This window comes from Maylandia zebra, linkage group LG20, assembly GCF_041146795.1.
Source record: "Maylandia zebra isolate NMK-2024a linkage group LG20, Mzebra_GT3a, whole genome shotgun sequence".
Taxonomy (NCBI): domain Eukaryota; kingdom Metazoa; phylum Chordata; class Actinopteri; order Cichliformes; family Cichlidae; genus Maylandia; species Maylandia zebra.
In genome coordinates, this window is record NC_135186.1 from 6,632,653 (window position 1) to 6,652,620 (window position 19,968).

Sequence of the window (19,968 nt, forward strand, 5' to 3'; positions counted from 1 at the left end):
ACAGCGTGTGTGACAGTGAAGAACCACCCTGACTCCGTCTATTAACGCGCCGAGAGCGAAAGAGTTAATGAAACTGGAAGTCTAAGTGGCTGGAGCCCCCTCCTTCCGGCTTTCTCTGTGACCGGGCCCATCCTTCTCAGAGAAAACTTCCTGGTCGTTAACCGTTATTTGTCACCAAATTATGCCTCATAAAGTCGTGCCAGTGTCGACAGTGTGCGATAATAAACAGCGCAGCTCCCAAGTTCAGGCAGAACACGAAGAGGAGTCACTTAGGATGCAGAGGTGAGTGGAACGTCGTTAAAGTTGCTCGCTGAAGTGTTAGTATGTATCGCTGAATGTTACTAAAAGTTACACTGACGACTCATTATTTAATCATTTATTCTCAAAGGGTGTTTGTCCGAGGGTTTGAGTTTTCCTCATTACTTATCTCCCGGGTTCAAAGTAAGAAAGAGTCCCATTGTTGGCACGAACGCGGGCATTTTTCCCCAGCTGTGAGTCATATTTAGTACAACTCACCCGAGTGCTGAAGTTATACTAGTAGCTTGAGTTAGTTTAGTTTAGAGTCGAGTTGACTTTTTTTTTAGATTAGGTGACAATGACGACAACATCACTAGAAATATGTTGTGCCCGGGCCTGTGGAGGGATTGCTTTTCAAGTGGGCAGGCCTGTTAATGTGTTACTGCGTTGTTTGGTGAAATAAACCTGTTAGATTGGACTGTAACTACCCCTGAGCAAGTCAATAATATGTGACCTCACTTTGCACGTCTCAACTGCACAACTTTTTGAAAAGTAGGACGTGGTATCTGCGTTTGCAGCTGTCATGATGAGCTGGATTCACTCTCATGCCATGCATTCCTTAGAACGGGAATGGGGAGGAGGGGAGGCTCACTTTAGAGTGCAGCAGGTCTGGGCACGTTTACCAACCAGACAGACTGTTATTATTGTATCCATGGATGGATCCATAGTATGGGTATTTCGCGATGACATTCCTGAGTGGTTCGAGGTTATTTCTTTTGCGCTTTTGTCCTAATTTATTTACAGTCCCTAGTAGTCGTCCTGCACTTTCTAAAGCATGCAAAATAAAATCATGCAGCACATGTGCAAGTGTGCTTATTGGTCATGCTCACTGCGCTTCAGAGAATTATTTTAATTTGTAGGGCAGTGTTTGATTTAATGTTTGGTTATGGTTTTAAATATGAACACAAAACTGCTTATTTATTATAATTGAATTATTAAAAAGTAGGTTGACACAGAAACCCTGTATATTTCTTTGTAAATTACGGGATGATAATGTTGTACAGATTTATTTATTTATTTTTACAGGGGCTGTAATAATCTTTATCTGCCCATTTAAAGTGCTGAGTGTAGCTCCTTATGATGTGACTTTGTAGGGTTGCTCAATTAATCGAATTTTAATCACGATTACGATCTGGGCTTTCAACGATCATTAAAAATGACTGAGCCGATTATTAGCCCCTCCCTCATTTATCCGCGACACCTTAAAGGCCGGTCCGTGAAAATATTGTCGGGCATAAACCGGTCCGTGGCGCAAAAAAAGGGTGGAGACCGCTGATTAAGAGGACCCGAGGGAAGCTCGGAAAGCTATAGTTATTTGGAGAGGAGAGTGACTGCCGTTGGTTGAAAAGAGTTTAAAAAAAAAAACTTCAGTGGTGTTGCACACTATTTTATATTATTTTTTTAAAGTCATTGTTAACCCTTTAAAGCCGGTCAGAGCAGCATGCTCCGTTTTGCGTAACTATTTTTAAATCCCTGTAGAACCTGAACCGTGTAAGCTAGCGCAATAATTTGTTTTGCATATGAAACCGGAGGAGTTGTACTTACATCTTATGCCATCAGCTTGTCCTCGGTCACGGTTTCGTTCCACATATAGCTTTGCAAAAATTGCATAAAAAGCGCTTGCAGGAACAAAAATATAATATTCCAGAAACACGCTTTGCCGTTCCTATCAGCTGTTCGTAACACTTCCCACAGTGAAATGAGGCACATGCTGTTTTCTTTGCAAATTTGCATCATAGGATTGTTTTTTGTTTTTCCTGCAGTATATAAAAATTGCTGTATCTCCAAAATAAAACTATGAAGACACTCAAAATAAATTTCCTGTGGTGGGAAACTATTTTTTGCAACTTTATTGTATTTAAAGTTTTGAGGGATAAACCTCTTAAACTTCTCCAAGTAGAAATATATGTAAACAAAACAAAAGCGATTTTCAATTTTTTTTGTAGTTTATTGCACTTTTTTGCAATTTATGTAATTACTATGCACTTAATGCATACATATTATTAAAATATGGGCTATAACAGTTGTATTGATGTATAGCAACTTGAAATGCTCCCACAAATGGCACTACAGCATGTAAAAAAAATAAATAAAAATAATATAAGCTCTGGTGGACTTGGTTCTATAGTAGGTCTTAAAGGGTTAAATAAATATCGTCAAATAATCGTGATCTCAATTTCAGTGAAAATAATCGTGATTATCATTTTTGCCATAATCGAGCAGCCCTATGACTTTGTGAGTCTGCTGTAAATTTTATTTATTTTTTTCCATTCAGCACACCTACTGGAAGTGGCCTTGATGGAATCTTGCTTCAGTGAATTTTATGTTCTGTGGGTTTCTTTGAAAAATGGATGCATATAAAGAACAAATCTCTGGGCAGAAGTAACATGTTCGGTAATACCTTACGAAATGACGCTTATTTATTAAGGAGAGCTCTAACTATTGAGAGTTGAGTTAGGCTTCCTGCTACTAGAACTTATGGGAGTTTTGGAGGCTCGTAATTCATTCTCAGGAACACATTAACGGCGTGTTCAGAGCTGGTGAGGAACTTAATATGTCCAGAAATTATGATGATCAGCTCCTTTACATGTCAGATTTTTCTTTTTTAGGTCACTGCCAAATTTCCATTATATTCAACTATTTTGGCGTAAGGTGAGGCTATGAATTAAACCCTCACGATGCTGATCTCCTTACTATAAATGCATATATATATATATTGTCATATATATAATAATTTCAGTTCAGGAGTGCAATCTATAACCTTATTACTTACTTGTGGGTCAACACTTTGATCTGAATTTGACCATCTCCCTAAATGAGGCTAACAGTTTTTAAAGCTGGAGTGCAAGCCTCTTGTTTAATCCATGCTGTCCCGTCCCCCCCCCCCCCCCCCCCCCCCATACTGTGTGCCACTATTGATTAGGAAAATGACCTTTTTGTAGCTGTGCAAAGGTCAAAGCAATCAGGACAAATAGCCCTGCCTAACTTTGCGTATCTCTGTCAGGCAGCTAATATGTGCAGTGCGCTGAATGCTGACGTGCCTCACATTTTTTAGCTCTCAAAGTATAAAATCCCTTTGAGTCTGGATACAATTTTAGGAAAGAAATTCTGTTTGTATTAGCTGCCTTTTCAGCACGACGGATCAAAAAGTGTGTGCAGGTTTTTTTTTTGGTTTTTTTTGTTTTTTTCTTCACACTTTACCTCTACAAGACTCGGCTTTTAACTTTTGGAAAACATAGTCAATATCCTTTAGAGACTTCATCTACTGATGTTACTGAAACGCAACCTCACAGACAGCCACTTTTTAAAGAAACCATTTCCACATTAGAAACTTTAAATGTGTTTTTGTTTCTCTTCTGTTCTCTGACATATTCTATATCTCTCGGGATTTTCATTCTGTGTCCACCCCCTTGTATCTTTCTCTCTACAGTTTCTGACTTCGTCTGCAGCTGCTCTGACTGAAATCTAGGGACTGCCAAGATGCGTTCCACTGTGGGTGGACCACCAGACACTCTTGGCCACGAACAGGCTCGTAGCAGTAACAATAACAACAGCAACAACAACAACAACAACACCAGCGGCGAAATCAATGGAAACTCCGGTTCCCAGTATGCCCTGTGTGCTTTGGGGGTTGGGCTTATCGCCCTTGGTATTGTGATGATTGTGTGGAGTGTGGTACCTGCAACACCACTTGGCAATAGCAGCAGCAGCGGCAACCCGGCAGGTGAAGGCAGGAAAAATAAGGCGTCTTCTGTGGCCTTCGTCTTGACGGGCTGCGGAGTGGCTATGCTCCTGCTGTCATTATGTCTGGGAATGAGAAACAAACGGAGGGAGCAACAACTCCGGGAGGCCCAGAACCACAGCGGAGCACGAGGAAGGGACCAGGAGCAAAGGGAAACGTGAGTTTCATGACTGACTAAATCACTTTTTGACTTCTTTTAAAAATTAGGGCTTTTTTTCCAAAATGACTTCTTCATTTTTTTTGTGTCTATTAAGAGAATCTCAAATTCAGTTAATTGTATTCAGCACGCTCCCAGAGAGTTTTTTTTTTTTTTTTTTCCTTTTAACCTGAAAACATGTGAGAGAGATCTGCTTGTGGTTTTTATTGCCTGCTCAAGAATTTCTTTAAAGGCAGCAACATTTACTCTCACAGTAGCTGAAATTCTTTTTCAGCAGTGTAAATCTCAGGGTTAGACATCAGGGCAATCACTTTGTCAGCCCTGATATAAGCTGTATCATTTTCACTCATGTGAGTCAACGCTAGTGCAGGACTGGTCATTGTGTGACTATAATGTGTTTGTGCATTTAAATAGTATGTGTAATTAAAGTGTACCATTTCTATTCTTGCATTTCCATAAATGTTTACAGTGCTGAGCAGCAAGCCCAGCGTTACGTGGTGCCCACCTACGAGGAGGCGGTATGCAGTGGCCAGTACCCGGTCACTCAGAGCAGCCTTCGCCCGAGCGTCTCCCAGCTGCCTTCCTATGACGACCTGGTGCAAGTGGATGGTGTGCAGTACGAGAACGAGGGGTCAGAGGGCACAGTTAGCAGATCTCAGCCTGCCGTGGATTCGAGTGGTCCTCCTGCTGCTGCTGTTTCTGCATCAAACCATAGACCTGGGAAAAATAACCTTAAGCTTCTCCCTATCAGTATCCGCAGGATTAAATCGGAGAAGCTGCACATGAAAAACATTGATAACTCTCAGCCCACAGCTGGATTCAGTATTGAACCACTCACCCCCCCACCGCAGTATGAGGATAAAGTGCCGCCGCTTTAAGATGGAGCTGATAATGTTTGGAACGATTCGGTGGAATTTCGATCATCTTCTGTGGATTTTGATCAGCCTTTGCAAGCCAAGACCTGGAATATGACTTGTTGAAGAATGCGGCCAGCGGCATTAAAATACATTCTCTGTTCAACAGTAATCATCATGCCAAAGAAATCCAAAGCACTGAACGGGAGAAAACTTTGGATCTCTGAAGTGGATACAGGCAGTAAAGGACATACTTGTTGCATCCTTGCTTACTGTGACACATCTTTATCAGACTGTGCCACATTGGATTGAGGAAACTGCACATGCAGGGTTTTTTTGTTGTTGTTTTTTTTTTTTAATATTATTGTAGGTTTCTGTTAATAAATTACCTTTATGTCACTGGCCTCCACTGTACACTGACTGTATGGGTGAGTTGATGGTGAAAGAGCCTAAGACGCGCCTGAGAGGGGGGTGGGGTGAAGTTTTGAGAATTTAAATAGATATAGCTACCATTTAGGACTTGGAATCCTTAGGATTAGCACCGCCTGTAGTTTACCAATTGTAAGGTCCACAGCGCCTGTGTATTGTATGCACTTTGGTGGCTTGACCTGAATCAGGCTGCACGGAAACTCTCCCTCATTATCAATAGTATTGCTCCCACCCCCGGCCCTCGCGAGGTTAGGATCAAATGAATTTCGATGTGTCTTAATTGGTGTGTGTGTGAGGGTCTGCAGAGCTTTGTAGATCCAGTCTCTCTACATTTGTAATGATGGCTTCTGTTTTACTGGACTTTGATTTGGAGGGTTTCTTTTATGTCTCTGCCTCAAAAAGCTGAAACCTGGTACTGGGGGTTTCTTTACACATTTTAAAGTGAGGCATCTACTCAACGATACTCATTCGGAAGCTTTTCTACTGAACCAACATGAAACAAAGCTTTATTAGCGTCTGTCTGCTGCATTTCAAGCATCCCTTGTTGAATCTTTGGTTATGGTTCCACGGTAGTATGTTTATGTCTCGCAAAATAGAAATCCTAGTTTTCTCTTTTGAAAGGCTCCTTTGAAAGAAACTCTCTGCAGGTTTGCTCCACCCAAGGCAGGTGAAACAGGCTTGCTGAAGGATACTGTTTGACTTTTTAAGTTGTCCAGGTTGTTTGTTCTTTGCTTTTTCTTTTACCAACTGTGAAATGGTCCAAAATCAGTGCATTGCTGGATTTTAGTATCATTTACTGAGTTATTGAACTGTATTAATCAGAATTTTGATTAGAAGAGGAACCATTTAAAAAAATAAAATAAATAAATAAATAAATAAATGTGCTTGTCTAACAACTTCTCAAACGTAACCAGTCATGTACAGTGCAGCTGGCATACAGGTTGGACTAAACTGTTTGCTAAGGTACACCCATGGGTGTTTCAGGTGTAAACTGGCCAAATATGTTTTAGGGAGAGGATGAGGATGGGAGGATGTCCGGTGACGGGGAAGAGCACAAGGCCCTGGTCCAATTTAACCCTTGGGAGGTCGTAATCGTTAAAACTCATGTTTACACTAAAGCAGCAGGATTTGCCGGCATTAAAGTCATGATTTGTTCAAGAGAAGAGACTTTCTAGGAAGAAGAAATTTTCCGGGAAACTCAAAGTTTCTCGTTTTATGGAGTCTTTTGGCAGTGGCAGCTAATTGCAAGTTTGCCCTTCAGCTGTATGCAGTAAAGTGCAGTTTAAACACCTTTCTACTCAGAACAGCACTTCCTAAAACATCTCATTCACATTGGTTGAACTCGATTCAGCTCTAGTGTTGCTCTTTTAACGTAGCATTGCAATGCTCTAACAGCAAACACAGTAGGGAGTGTTTGAGGCAAACTGATGGAACATGTGAATAGTTGAGAGCTTTCGCCTGTAGCCATGGTGAACGGCGAGTTGTGAAGGCAGCTGTGTAGTCTGCTTCTCTGGGCTTGTTTTTGTTCGCGTTCTACACGGAAACAGAAAGACTCTGTGACTGTGTGCAGCTGTGCCAACATAACACCAGCTATTCTCACTTGTTTGCTGATCGCAGCTCGACTCGTATACTTGCCTTCCCTTAAAAGTGTGCAGCAAAGGTGCCGAAATAGAAGACACGCCGATGCGTTGGGAATGGTTTGGTCAGCAGCTGTATAAACACTTTGATATCTTCTTCGTGACAGACAGCTGAAGCTTAATTGTATGACTTATTAATTGCATTAAGTGTTACTAATATTGTGAAGTTGCACAGCTCACTTTTTTTTTGTAAGGAAAGTGACATTTTCAATTAGACTCTTCATTATCCAGTTTTATATTGTTTCTGATAAATGCATAAGGATACCAACTGACTATACAGTATACTGCACAGCACAATTATCATGTCACTAGAGATCAGTTATTGCAATTCATCTACAGTTTTGTTTTTGTTTTTTGTTTTTTAAACCACCTTCTTTGCTGCAGACATGAACACTGTACCTCATTTGCTAATGACCAATTAACTACATAACTGATTTTTATACTTGTATATAGATGAGTTCCTGGAAAAAAATGTTGTCAGTTTCATTTATTGCATTTTCTTTCTTTCTTTTTTCTTTTTTTTTTTTTTATTGCTTGATTGTTTTTTTTTTTTTGTTTTTTATTGTAGATACACTGTGAAACCATGCATTTCTGATAATTTGTATTTTTTTGTTTTTGTTTAGTTTTTTGATAATGAGTTTTTTCTGAAGACTGAACAAATTTATCACATTAATATTTTATAAAAATAAAATAATTGTTTGTTAATTGGTGTTCTGTAACTATGTCTTTGTGCATTTATGCTGACCGACATAATCTGTTGAATACATAAAATTCCTATTTTCTCCCTTATACTTATACACTCACGGCACTGCATACACATCAGTTGCTTGTTCATACATATATTTAATCAGCCAGTGGCATGGTAGCAGTTGTGCATAGTCAAGACAACCTGCTGGAGTTCAAACTGAACATCAGAATGGGAAAGAAACTTGATTTAAGTGACTTGAACGTGGCATGGCTGCTGGTGCCAGATGGGCTGGTCCGAGTATTTCAGAAACTGCTGATCTACTGGAATTTTCCCACAGAGTCATCTCTGAGGTTTACCGAGAATTGTCTGAAAGAGAAAAAATATCCAGTGAGCGGCAACGAGGTCAGAGGAGAATGGCCAGACTGCTTCAAGCTTATAGAAAGGGAACAGAGTATTCAGAGAGAATCTCTGCACATTAAACCTTACACAGAGAGACACTCCTACCAGCTAAGAACAGGAATCTGAGGCTTCAAATTGCAAAGACTCACCAAAATTGGAGAATAGAAGACAGTGTTTGATCTGACATTTAGATGATGGTGTCAGAATCTGCTGTGCACAAAATGAAATCAAGGAATGATTGTGTTTCATATATAGGTTCAGGCTGCTGGTGGTGTAATGGTGTGGCGGATATTATGGTGGGAAACTGACGTTCTTAGTACCAACTAAGCATCATTACCGTAAATGCCAAAGATTACCTGACCACGTCCATTCCTTTATGAACACAGTGTATCCATCTTCTGATGGGTGCTTACTGGAGGATAACACATGTCACAAAGCTCAGATCATCTCGAACATGACATGAATTCATTGTACTCGTATAGCCTCCACAGACACCAGATAAAGTACCTTTGACATGCGGTGGAATGACAGATGTGCAGCCAACAAATCTGCAGCACTGTGACACTAACATGCTAAATATGGACCAAAGTCTCTGAGGAATGTTTCCAGCACCTTGTTGAATCTATGCCATGAAGAATAATGGAAGTTCTGAAGGCGAAAGGAGGTCCAAACTGGCACTAGCAAGATGTAATTATGTTGCCAAATTTCAAGGACACGATTATATATTTGACAGTTATTCTGACACACAATGGTTTAATTTTACTGACAAAAACCACACTAAGTCATTCTTAATACTGACAAACCTAATCAAGAGTACTCGTGGGTTTAGTTTAGCATGAAACACCCTTCCTGGATTTGTGAGGCAGTGCTTTTGTCAGCTCAGTGTCGCATTGTTAATGTGTGTAAAGTAATCACAATAGGAAGCTGTTCATCGTGTTGTTGATGTAGTTGTCGTATGGTTGGAGCTCACTTGGCTAAAGGGAGCTGGCTTCTAAAAGACACTGTAGCCCTCGCCAGAGCCAAAGTTCACCACAGCATGGAGAACCTGCAGCTGCAGGGAGAACAAGGTTAACTCAAGAATCAAGAATCAAGGCTTTGTCTGAGGGGGCTTCTATGTTTTTGACTGATAAGAGCAATGCAAGCAACCCTTTCATTCAGATATCACAATTTGTGCTAGAGGCATCAAACTGAGCAAGCGTAGGTACAATCACAATGATATACAAAAATCTTTACTTATAACAAATCAAGCATGCCCGTCTTTCATAAACAACACCCCACAAAGCACGTGCTGGATTTCTAAGTCATAAATAGTCTTCTTTTAAAGGTGCTTTTTGTGATCACACTTTGCAAAATGTAACTAAAATGTTCACTATCAGGTGGCAGTGATTAACCAGAACATTTTAGTGTATTATTATTAATATTTTTATTATTCTTATTATTTTGGATGTGCAGTCTAGTTGTAAAAAACATGAAAATGCTTTATTTGAGCTGAGATCCAGGTTGTTGAAATTGCTAGCATTATCACTTTAGTGCAAAATGGTCCTGGGTTCAAATTTTCTTTTTCGGCTGGAGCTTGTTTCTTTTGTTAGGTTAAATGGTACTTCTAAATCAATTGTAGCTGTGCCACATAATGAGCTTTGTGGCAAGTGGATAGTCCTAGAGTCATTGAATTAACAATTAGACAATTAGGTTGTGTTTGCTGCTGTTTTACTTCTGTCTTATCGTTTCTTTTCTTTACAGCAGAGTGCAGTTTCTTTCTGGGGGGTTGTGTTGGTGGTGATGATGGCTGCTTTCCAGATGCACTGGCATGTCTTCCAGTTTGGACTCAGGGCAGGCTGCTTGCCACACTGGTTTGCTACCCCACCTTGTGGCACAAGGCTGAACTGCTCAGCCTTCTAACTTCATATCTTTTTAGCACAGCACATAGACATATGGGGACATAAGTCACTGCACTTCTTCCTTTGCCTTTGTGCTGATAGTTTTAATTGAGTATGAAATATTTGGGGCTTAATGTTTTTAAGAAAAGAGAAAACTGCAATTAAACTGATGGTGACTGCACTTGCGTGGGGTTAATGCATGGTTGTTTGGGTGGCTAAACAATTTTAATTGGCTCTCAAACTTATTTCTTTGAGATCTCATCCTTTTAGTGAGCTATTTTCTGACTGCATATTCTCTTTTTTGTGAAGTTCAGACTTTACTGCATGCTGCTGGTGACAGATATCCTTGCTGATGCTAGAGAAGCTATCCTGTTAATGTGCTCAGCAGCCCTGACAACTAACAGAAAAATCTAAACTTGTCGTATTTTGTTCATGGTGGAGTACTGGCACTGGCACAGTACTTTAATTTGGCTCATAAATCAGTGCTAAAAGTCCATGCTGAACAGTTAAAGCTGCCACACCTAATATACATATTTTCCATAATAAATACACCCACATTTTCCACTTTATGCTTGAGAGCTTTTAAAAAAAACGTGTTTTATTGTAGGTTTAGTTACACAGCCAGCGTTCATCTGATTTTGATTTGATTTGAACAGTGTGCTGTCCAAAGGAACAAGAGAGGGGACATGAGAGTCCATGGATTTGGCTAAAGAGTCCACTACTGTCTGGCTGGAGTGAAAGCTTAGGTAAGGCATCATATTTTATACCTGTAGTAATAAATGAATAACATGTATAAGTCATGCTGTTCTCTGTGAGGCCACCTCAAGCAGAGGTCGGAAACCACAGCACTCAACTGAGACAGGGTTAGCAATAGGGTTAGCTGTGTTTCCTGGTACTGTCTGATTATTTTCAGTAAATACACTCTTAGAAAGGGTGTTTGAATATGACGGCAGTTTAAGACATGACTCATGTTCTGACTTTTTATAGTTCTGGGTCTTGATTAATTATTAAACATCTTAGTCCAGCCTGTGCCATGACACAATGTTTATTTCGTTTATGTGTGATCACGAATGACCCGGGAGATTAATAATTAGCTGCCTGCTTCACGTTACAGAGATCTGTAGGGTCCATCCAAGTGATGACGAAACTTCTTCAGTCTCAGCTGACCACAGGTTTATCCAATCTTAGAAACAGCATATTTGCATAATGACAGAAACTAGCAGCACTGAAGGAACTGGGCTGGGAGGTCAGTTCCTTGATCATTAATATCAAAACCTGCAGTCAGCTGAGACTGAAGAAGTCATTTGGATGAGTGACGAAACGTTTCTCCCACTGAAAACACTACATCCAGATGAACAGAATCAACTGTTGTGTATACTTTGTCTTGTGCTTAAAACGGTCTTGCACTCAGACTGTATGCATGCAACTTCCCTCTTGTTTCCTAGGAAACTGGGTCAGCAATGCAGAAAGTCAAACAAATACTGGAAACTTGAGTACAGGACAAGTGGTTGTTGATAAGAAGTTCCCATCGGTGTTCTAGGGCACTGAAAAGTGGAAACTATTTTACTACCCAAGTATCACTGATCAAACATAATAGCTGAAGTATTTTTCAGAATAAAACAAATATGAATATGCAGACTCCTTCAGCAAGGTTCTGTTATACTTTACTGCTATTTCTATTTTTAGAAAACTGCTAAAATTACAATAAAGCAGAGATGGTAGAACAAAAAATTATGCAACTTTTCAAAACAAAATTGTGGGTATATATTCTTTATTTCAGAATTTGCAAAGTGTTTTTCATCCCACAAAGCTGTTCTCTCAATAGGCCACCATTTTCTGTGAAAGAGATAATAGAGAAATGTTAGACTTAAAGTAAAATAATGGTATTAGCAGCATTGAAATTATGCACAAACGTATGGACACTTACAGAGCTGATCCAGTCGATGTAAGAGCTGACTCGGGTAAAGACAGTGGGCTTCTTGGCGTAGTTGCAGCTGAGCCCAGAGCCAAAGCTGACAATACCGTGAACCTCCCAGACTCCAGCAGCGTTCATACAGTTCAGAGGACCACCAGAGTCTCCCTGAGTCAGGTGGGGGAATCAAAGTGATCAGTGTGCGAATTCCACATTCAGCAGTTATTTCTTAGACTAGCCCACAATTTTCTGATTGCTTATCACACATTACAGAGATTCTTTTACATTTTATGTTGCTCACAAAAATGCAGCTTAGTAGAGATGGTTGTGACATCATTGGGAATAATATAATACAATTTTTGAACATTAATCTAATTTTCTTTTCCTTAAAATTAATAAAAAAGTAATTACTTTATAATAACACCTTGTTTTGTGTCGCTGGCTTTTGCAGAACCCACAGTTAATTCATTTTAATGCAAAGGCAAAATGGCCAGTATTCATATTTGAGAATCTTTGACTAGTAAATATGATAGCTTTGCTTAAAAATGAATGAGAGTTGCACTTGCTAGTCACTAGCTTTTATTTGTGGCTAAATGTTGTGCCCAGTGAGAAGATTGGATGGAAGAATAAATACAAAAAATATGTGTCCCTTCATTCACAGCATGTGGAAACGTGTGACTGAGTTAATTCCACAATCTGTGTGGCACACTCTGAACTTTTAGGAAAGTTGAGTTTAACTGAAGTTAGCTGATGTGTGAAAGTGTGACTCTTACAGTGTTACTTTATGTGATTAGAAAATCATTATTTTAGACTCACATTGCAGCCAGCCACAACTCCGTCTCCACCCGCACAGACCATGGTTTCCTTCACCTGAGAACCCCACCAGTCAGGCTGACTGCAAGTTGGGTAGTCCACCACTGGCAGGAGAGCCTGCTGCAGGATGTCAGCAATGGGACCACCGGCTGTGTGGACAAAAAAGACGTAGTTCATCTCAGACCAAAATCTCAAACAAAAGAATCCAGGGGCCAAAGGGCGGAACTCAGTTCTATTTAATACTGTCGGGGCCCTCCACAACAGTTCCAGTTTTTCATGTGGCCCCTTGTAAAAAATTAATTGCTCATCCCTGTTTAATTGTAAAATAGTTATGATGGATTAGTCTACAGAATGATCCTGAAAGGATTTTTGACTCTTCTTTGACTGGGTTCCCTTGTGACCTAGTGGTTAAGACACCAAGTATGCCCTTACTTACATTCCCCACTGTGCTATCCAAATTAATAACAGAAATATGATTCTTTATTCCAGAAAAACGAAGCACTAAACAACCAAAAATGCATCATGTTAGTTAGTAAAAGTATGTGTGTATAGATTTAATTTAAAAAGTAAAAACATGCTAAGATGATACTGTATACTAGGAACTGACTAAGAAAAATCAACTTATCAAAAACATCCGTATAGTCTTCCCTTCGAGGGGGAAAAAAAGAGAAAGAGACAGTTTACATAACAAGTTGTGTCACGAAATGATTATTTGAGAAGTTTTGAAGGGATGGATAGAATTAAAGAAAGCTTCTCTTAAAAAAAAAGGGCACTCACTGAACAGGCGTCCCCACCCAGTGATGTAGCAGGATTCATTATTGGGGAGCACAAATTCGGCCTCGGGAAGACAAGAAGCCATGACGGTATCAGAGAAGTTAACGGAGGACTCGAGCTTGATCAGGGCGATGTCATTACTGGGCAAGAAATGATTAAACATTGTATTTAACCAAATACTCAGCCCACAATTATAAATGCACATAACGCACATGATCTTTTTGATATTCAAGTCTCACAGGTAAATTCTTAGTAGTAGCAGTAAAATGTTACCGAATAAAAAAGGAGTTCCAGTCCTCATGCACAATGATGTTAGAGGTGCCGACGAACACAGAGCCATTCTCTGTCTCTAACAGGTTGTGCTTTCCCAGTGCCACTCTGTACTCCCTGCTGGAGCTGCAAGGTGACAGAACAGATTATAATGCTGATATGTGTAAGCAAAAAATTTGTTTCTGTGATCGTTAGTAATTCCATGCATGATTAAAACCCTTGGTTCTTATACCTGATACAGTGTGCAGCAGTGAGGACCCACTGGTCAGAGATCAGAGTGCCTCCACAGGTGTGTCTCCACTCACCCGCGCTGTTGTACTGCAGGGAAACCTAAAACATACATAAGAGTACAGTGAATTACCTCTTTGCTATGTTTGAGCTTGATTTTGTGCTTTATGAGAGTGCTGCTTGTTACGCTGGTTGCAGTCTGTTCGCCCTTGTGGGAGTTTGCAAAGTGTTTGTTGTTACTTGGTCATTTCTCTGGATAATCTAAAATCTGTAATCTAAAAACCCAAACTGTAGCAGCATTTCAGTTTTTTAAAAACCATATCCTCCTATGTCTTTTAATTTACTGTACTGTAACCACTGTAAACCTTTTTTTAAAGATCCTCCAATAATGCTTCAAATTGCCTCAATAACTTTTCATACCAGTCTTTACCAGTCTAGCAGTAAATAAAGTCTGCCTATCTTTAACAGAATACATTTTATGTTGATGATATTCAGATTTTTCTGAATAAAGTTTTGAGTGTTTACCTGCCAGGGCCAGCTGTGAGGCCTGACATCATGTCCTCCAACCACCCGCGACACCACAGGGGGGAAGGTAGGCAGCCCACACCCGTAGGCTGAGGGGACATATGAGACAAAGATTTAAAAAAAAAAAAAAGCACATTGTTTACCTGCATGAAATTTTGTAGAAAATACCCACTGAAGAGACAGCTGGATAAAAACAGATTTTTGTGTGCAGTGTTTGAAAAGCTCCTTACCTCCTGCGACAAACAGAGCAAGCACCAGAAACTTCATCTTGGCTGTATCTCCACAGATTCCATTCAACCTGTGACATTTTTATACCTTTCACACTGTTACGCAACAGAAATCCTTGGAAACTGAGCCTCTGACAAGCCTTGATGCTTGGGTGGAGCTAAGTGAACGGGACAAAGTATTTTGGAGTTCAGTATTTTTTATGTTTTTTTTTTAAACATATCAGTGGAATTGAGGGTTTTTAACTTTATCACCACATGCTGCAGTTCACACAAAGACACAAAGAACCTGACTGCATATTTACTGCAACGCCCCTTATTCTGATTTCCTTTGAAATGCTGCACTCTCATGTAGGTGGAGGAAGAAAAACAAAACACAATGACACAGCTGTCTAATGAACTAATACATTATTATTAGTAAAGCACTGACATACTACCTCCCTTGTAAATGTTCAGTTCGTTTTTGGACAGTGACACAGAATTTGCACTTGTGCCTCTGATTGGTATTGGAATATTTGGCTGAAACTGAGCAGTGAGTATAACCCTGTACAACTGTGAATTCTGTGGTTTTTCAGGGCTTTTGATGTTGCTGAGCTGGCCAGGACATTCGTTCTTTTGAAGAATATAATAGATTGTTGATTTGGCCACTTCCAAAGTTTTTGCTGTCCTTCTGATGGGCTTATTTTGGCTTTTCAGCCTCATCCTGAGCTCCTTTACTTACACTTACATCTCTCTGGACAACATATTGAAGGTTATAGTAAATCGCAACCATAATGCAGGTTGAATAATTAAAGTGTACTCCAGAACTTTTATCTGGTGAATTTGCCAAAAAATAGTGAGGGCAAAAAAAGCCTAGTTTCACCACGAAACTGCTTATCAGTGAATTATCCAATTACTTTTGACCTGCTGTGAATGGGGCACCATGTATAAAAATGTCTACAATATTTTTGTAAAACCCTTGACTTGTCAATCATTATATAATATTATAGATATTTAAGCAAGAGTTTCAACTAGGAAATTGCTTGCACAGTTTATATTATTCTATTTGGTCCCATTTGGCATGGTTTAGATGTGGAGCTAGTGCTATTCCAGTAGTTATGGGCAGAATTTATGGACCTAAGTGTGAAAATGGAAAATAAATTTTTTCTTTGATGTTAAAATACAGGACTGACTTGTTTAATACCCAAGCTTCAGACTCTCTTGTATGAAATATAAAAGGCGTGACCAATTCAGCAGGCATCTGCATGGTTCACACAGAGGTAGAGACGGGGAGATAAGGTTTATTTGGGGATATCTGTGGTTACTTATCTCCAAGGTTGATTTGTTTTTCCTACCAAAATTTCACTTGCTGTGCTGACGGAAATGTTGCAACATGCGATTTCTGCCTGCTGACTCACTATATAAGGGATAGCAGGTGCCTCTAAACTTCTACTGAAGAGAGTCACAATGATGTTCATTTTCTTGGCTTTGTTTGTCGTCGGCGGTAAGCAAATACGTCTTTGACGATTATGTTATGTGTTGGCAAATAAATGTGAACATGCTGTAATACTTCTGATTCTCGTGGAGCATCAGAAATCATCCTACTTTCCACCGTTTCCTCTTAGCCTACGGGTGTGGCACCCCCACCTATCCCCCCATTCTCACCAGAGTGGTTGGTGGAGAAGATGTCCGTCCACACAGCTGGCCCTGGCAGGTATACATACACCTGGGGCGATCGTGGCTCAAGAGTTGGGAGTTCGTCTTGTAATCGGAAGGTTGCCGGTTCGAGCCCCGGCTTGGACAGTCTCGGTCGTTGTGTCCTTGGGCAAGACACTTCACCCGTTGCCTACTGGTGGTGGTCAGAGGGCCTGGTGGCGCCAGTGTCCGGCAGCCTCGCCTCTGTCAGTGCGCCCCAGGGTGGCTGTGGCTATAATGTAGCTTGCCATCACCAGTGTGTGTGTGACAGGTTGTGTAAAGCGCTTTAGGGTCCTCAGGGACTAGAAAAGCGTTATACAAATACAGGCCATTTACCGTTAAAACTCATTGTGCCGTGCTGTTATTTGTTGTCCTCAGATCTCTCTGCAGTACAAGAGTGGCAACAACTTCTATCACACCTGTGGTGGTACTCTGATCTCCAACGAGTGGGTCCTCACTGCTGCTCACTGCATTGGGTATGGAAAAGAAAAAAGGAAGACGTCTAAAATGGAGTGCACACATATGGCACAGAACCAGGCATACTGTAGAGATCGTAGGGTGTTATATATTGCCATATATAACTTATATATCAAAAATGCATAACTTTTCTTATTGTTTTTGTGTTTGGCCAAGCAGCAGTTACACCTACAGAGTTTACCTGGGAAAACACAGTCTGGACACCGCCAATGAGTCTGGCTCCATCGCCATCAGCCCTTCTGTTATTGTTGTCCATCCTAACTGGGACTCTTACAACATTCGGTGGGCCATTTAGCCCACAGTACACTGTTGTGGGCTGGAAACTATGTTATTATGTTTCAAATACTTAATTCATGCTATCGCTGCTTGTTAGCACTCTCTAAGTATGACATTTCTATCCACACCCTAGCAATGACATTGCCCTGATCAAACTGTCATCACCTGTTCAAAACACTAACGCCATCTCGCCTGCCTGTCTTCCTACCTCTGGTGAGACCCTGCCTAATGGTGCTCCCTGCTATGTCACTGGCTGGGGACGTCTGTGGAGTAAGTTCTATTATAGTAACTATATAAAAGTTCAACTAACTATAAAGGCTGCTCACATAAAGCTCCAAAGCCCCGTCTTCAGGGTTTTATAAGTTTTAATATGTTTTCCTGTGGATAATTTTCTCTTGTGAGTTGCTTCTTGTCACTGGCTTACAGTGACAAAAATTCCCCAAAATACACATTTTAAAGTATCACAAAAGACCTCTTGCATCATATAATCAAAATAGTTTGGATTTTTATGCAGTTTTTAAATCTGCAGCTAAATCAAAACTGTGTCTTGTCAACGTAGTTCTCAAACTGTGCTGGCCATGAATCTGGCGATCTTGACTCTAGCCCTGAATCTGAATGCGTTGTCTTTCTCCTCTAAAGCTGGAGGCCCTATTGCTGACATCATGCAGCAGGCTCTTCTTCCTGTTGTTGATTACAGCACCTGTTCCAGGTCTGACTGGTGGGGCAATCTGGTCACCACAAACATGATCTGTGCTGGTGGAGATGGTGTTGTGTCTAGCTGCAACGTGAGTCAAATTTTGTTTATTTCACCAACTTTGAAGTATTTGTCGCTGTTTAAATCAGAAAATATGTCCTAGCCTCAAGAGCATCTTTCTATGACCACATTTGCCTTTTAGGGAGACTCTGGCGGTCCCCTGAACTGCCAGAATCCTGATGGCTCCTGGGATGTCCATGGAATTGTGAGCTTTGGCTCAAGTGCAGGCTGTAACTACTACAAGAAGCCCTCTGTCTTCACCAAGGTCAGCGCCTACACATCCTGGATCAACAATGTAAGTATAAAAAACTTTTGTTCAAAATATCTCACAGTACACAAGATACTTTTTTAAAAGACAAAACTACAACAGAAAGATGATCTGTCACTTGTTTGCGCTAATTATTACACAAATTATAAAATGTTCCATACTCCGATCTTAATTTTAATTTGACCTTCAACTGCGCAGTAGCTACGAACATGGAAACTGATCCATGTCTTTTTCAGGAGCAATTTTAAACATCCTCTTAACGCTTTTTCTTTTCTTTTCTTTTGTCCAGGTCATGACCTCATACTAAGCTATGGACGGGCTTTTGTCAAACTTAGCAGGTAGATAAGTGATCAAATAAAAAAAACATACAGTGGATAATCCAGAGTCCTGTGTGGTTTCTTGGTCATGCAATGAGGAAACAGCTTAAACTAAACATTTATTAAGCATGTGAACACAACTTCCTATGTCATTTTGTTCAAGCAAGACAATTTTCACATTTAGTCATGGATTTTATTGTAATGACTACAAGATAGCCCTGCCAATTAATAACCACATGCTAAAGAATGGAACATAATCACCACAAACATCAATAATTGAATCTCCATCCTGTAGTGGAAAATGTGCAAAAAACAGAACTGTTATGAGCAGGGTGTGGAAAAATAACCACAAAGCAAAAATACATTATGGAGAGCAAGAAAAGCAAAATTCTTTACATGCCAAAGGGAAATGCACACAAGCTGCAGGCTGGGAAAACAGGCCAGTCGTTCTTGGGAACAGTCTTTTCCTCCAGGCTTCATTTTTATTAAATAGCTGCTTGTGCTGCAGGATGAGAGCATCCATCTGTTTTCGTGACACCATGTTGCAGTCATCTGAAACACCCCTGAAGACAAAACAAACCATAATTTTCCTTACTCCGAAACCAGAAGCCACATCGACACACGAATAGAATACATAATTTCCATAGAAGTTATCCGAATGGTTTCAGGTGGAACTGTGACAGCAAAACTTCCCAGAATTTCCGCTTTCCGCAATTACTACCTGGTTTACCTTGTAATCAGAAGGTTGCCGGTTCGAGCCCCGGCTACGACAGTCTCGTCCCTGAGTGGAGGAAAATCGCTACCTTATTGTGGTGGAGGGGTTTGTGTGTCCCAGGGATCCCAGGGGCTATGTTGTCTGGGCGCTTTTGCCCCCTGGTAGGGTCTCCCATGGCAAATTGGTCCTGGGTGAGGGACCAGACAAAGAGCGATTCAGAAGACCCCTATGAAAAGACCATCGAGGGAACAGTTCACACTGCCTGGGATAGGGTTTATCGGGGCCCTGCCCAGGAGCCAGGCCCGGGGAGGGTGCCCGAGGGCGAGCATCTGGTGGCCGGGCCTTAGTCCACGGGGCCCGGCCGGGCACAGCCCGAAAAAGGGACATGGGCCCATCTTCCTGCAGGCCCACTACCTGCAGGAGGCACCGTAGGGGTCGTGTGCAATGTAAGTCGGACGGCGGCCAGGCCACCGACTCCCAGCTACCAAGACTGGCCCAGGACTGTTGTCTTCCAGGATTTAGGCTGACTAGCGTCTCGCCTGGCATCTCATTCCTGGTCAGAGGTATGAAAGTTATTGTTAATGGTCTTCTTATTTTTTTTTTTTTAACCGGACTGGAGATATCTAGAACAGAGCAGTATGTATAAGTGCTGATTAATCAC

At 40.8% G+C, this 19,968-nt stretch overlaps 3 protein-coding genes across 3 annotated transcripts; 2 read left to right on the forward strand and 1 right to left on the reverse strand.

The window, feature by feature from the left end:
• The first annotated feature begins 31 nt into the window (after window positions 1-31).
• Window positions 32-7,749, forward strand: tmem51a (transmembrane protein 51a). The gene is made up of 3 exons (XM_004554119.5): window positions 32-282; window positions 3,728-4,196; window positions 4,666-7,749. The coding sequence occupies exons 2-3, from the start codon at window positions 3,778-3,780 to the stop codon at window positions 5,072-5,074; spliced, it is 828 nt and encodes a 275-aa protein (XP_004554176.2). The 5' UTR covers window positions 32-282; window positions 3,728-3,777; the 3' UTR covers window positions 5,075-7,749.
• Window positions 7,750-11,834: 4,085 nt separating this feature from the next.
• Window positions 11,835-14,887, reverse strand: ela2l (elastase 2 like). Its single transcript, XM_004554118.1, has 8 exons — window positions 14,833-14,887; window positions 14,603-14,691; window positions 14,082-14,179; window positions 13,853-13,975; window positions 13,583-13,719; window positions 12,809-12,954; window positions 12,008-12,160; window positions 11,835-11,916 (listed from the first exon to the last, which is right to left on the reverse strand). Exons 1-8 carry the CDS (start codon window positions 14,867-14,869, stop codon window positions 11,899-11,901), a joined length of 801 nt encoding a protein of 266 aa, XP_004554175.1. The 5' UTR covers window positions 14,870-14,887; the 3' UTR covers window positions 11,835-11,898.
• Window positions 14,888-16,207: 1,320 nt separating this feature from the next.
• On the forward strand, window positions 16,208-18,653 carry ela2 (elastase 2). The gene is made up of 8 exons (XM_004554117.4): window positions 16,208-16,309; window positions 16,431-16,519; window positions 16,879-16,976; window positions 17,137-17,259; window positions 17,387-17,523; window positions 17,893-18,038; window positions 18,150-18,302; window positions 18,565-18,653. Exons 1-8 carry the CDS (start codon window positions 16,273-16,275, stop codon window positions 18,580-18,582), a joined length of 801 nt encoding a protein of 266 aa, XP_004554174.2. The 5' UTR covers window positions 16,208-16,272; the 3' UTR covers window positions 18,583-18,653.
• The last annotated feature ends 1,315 nt before the right edge of the window (window positions 18,654-19,968 follow it).

What these genes read in the sequence shown, in the direction of transcription:
- ela2l (XM_004554118.1), bottom strand. Translation starts at nt 14,869, where the DNA reads ATGAAGTTTCTGGTGCTTGCTCTGTTTGTCGCAGGAG. An exon ending in ACTGCTGCACACTGTATCAG is followed by an intron (nt 13,976 to 14,081) that starts GTATAAGAACCA and finishes GTCACCTTGCAG; the next exon opens with CTCCAGCAGGGAGTACAGAG. An exon ending in GAGTTGTGGCTGGCTGCAAT is followed by an intron (nt 12,161 to 12,808) that starts GTGAGTCTAAAA and finishes CACCTGACTCAG; the next exon opens with GGAGACTCTGGTGGTCCTCT.
- ela2 (XM_004554117.4), top strand. Translation starts at nt 16,273, where the DNA reads ATGATGTTCATTTTCTTGGCTTTGTTTGTCGTCGGCG. An exon ending in TGGCTGGGGACGTCTGTGGA is followed by an intron (nt 17,524 to 17,892) that starts GTAAGTTCTATT and finishes TCTCCTCTAAAG; the next exon opens with CTGGAGGCCCTATTGCTGAC. An exon ending in GTGTTGTGTCTAGCTGCAAC is followed by an intron (nt 18,039 to 18,149) that starts GTGAGTCAAATT and finishes TTTGCCTTTTAG; the next exon opens with GGAGACTCTGGCGGTCCCCT.
- tmem51a (XM_004554119.5), top strand. Translation starts at nt 3,778, where the DNA reads ATGCGTTCCACTGTGGGTGGACCACCAGACACTCTTGGCCACGAACAG. An exon ending in GACCAGGAGCAAAGGGAAAC is followed by an intron (nt 4,197 to 4,665) that starts GTGAGTTTCATG and finishes AAATGTTTACAG; the next exon opens with TGCTGAGCAGCAAGCCCAGC.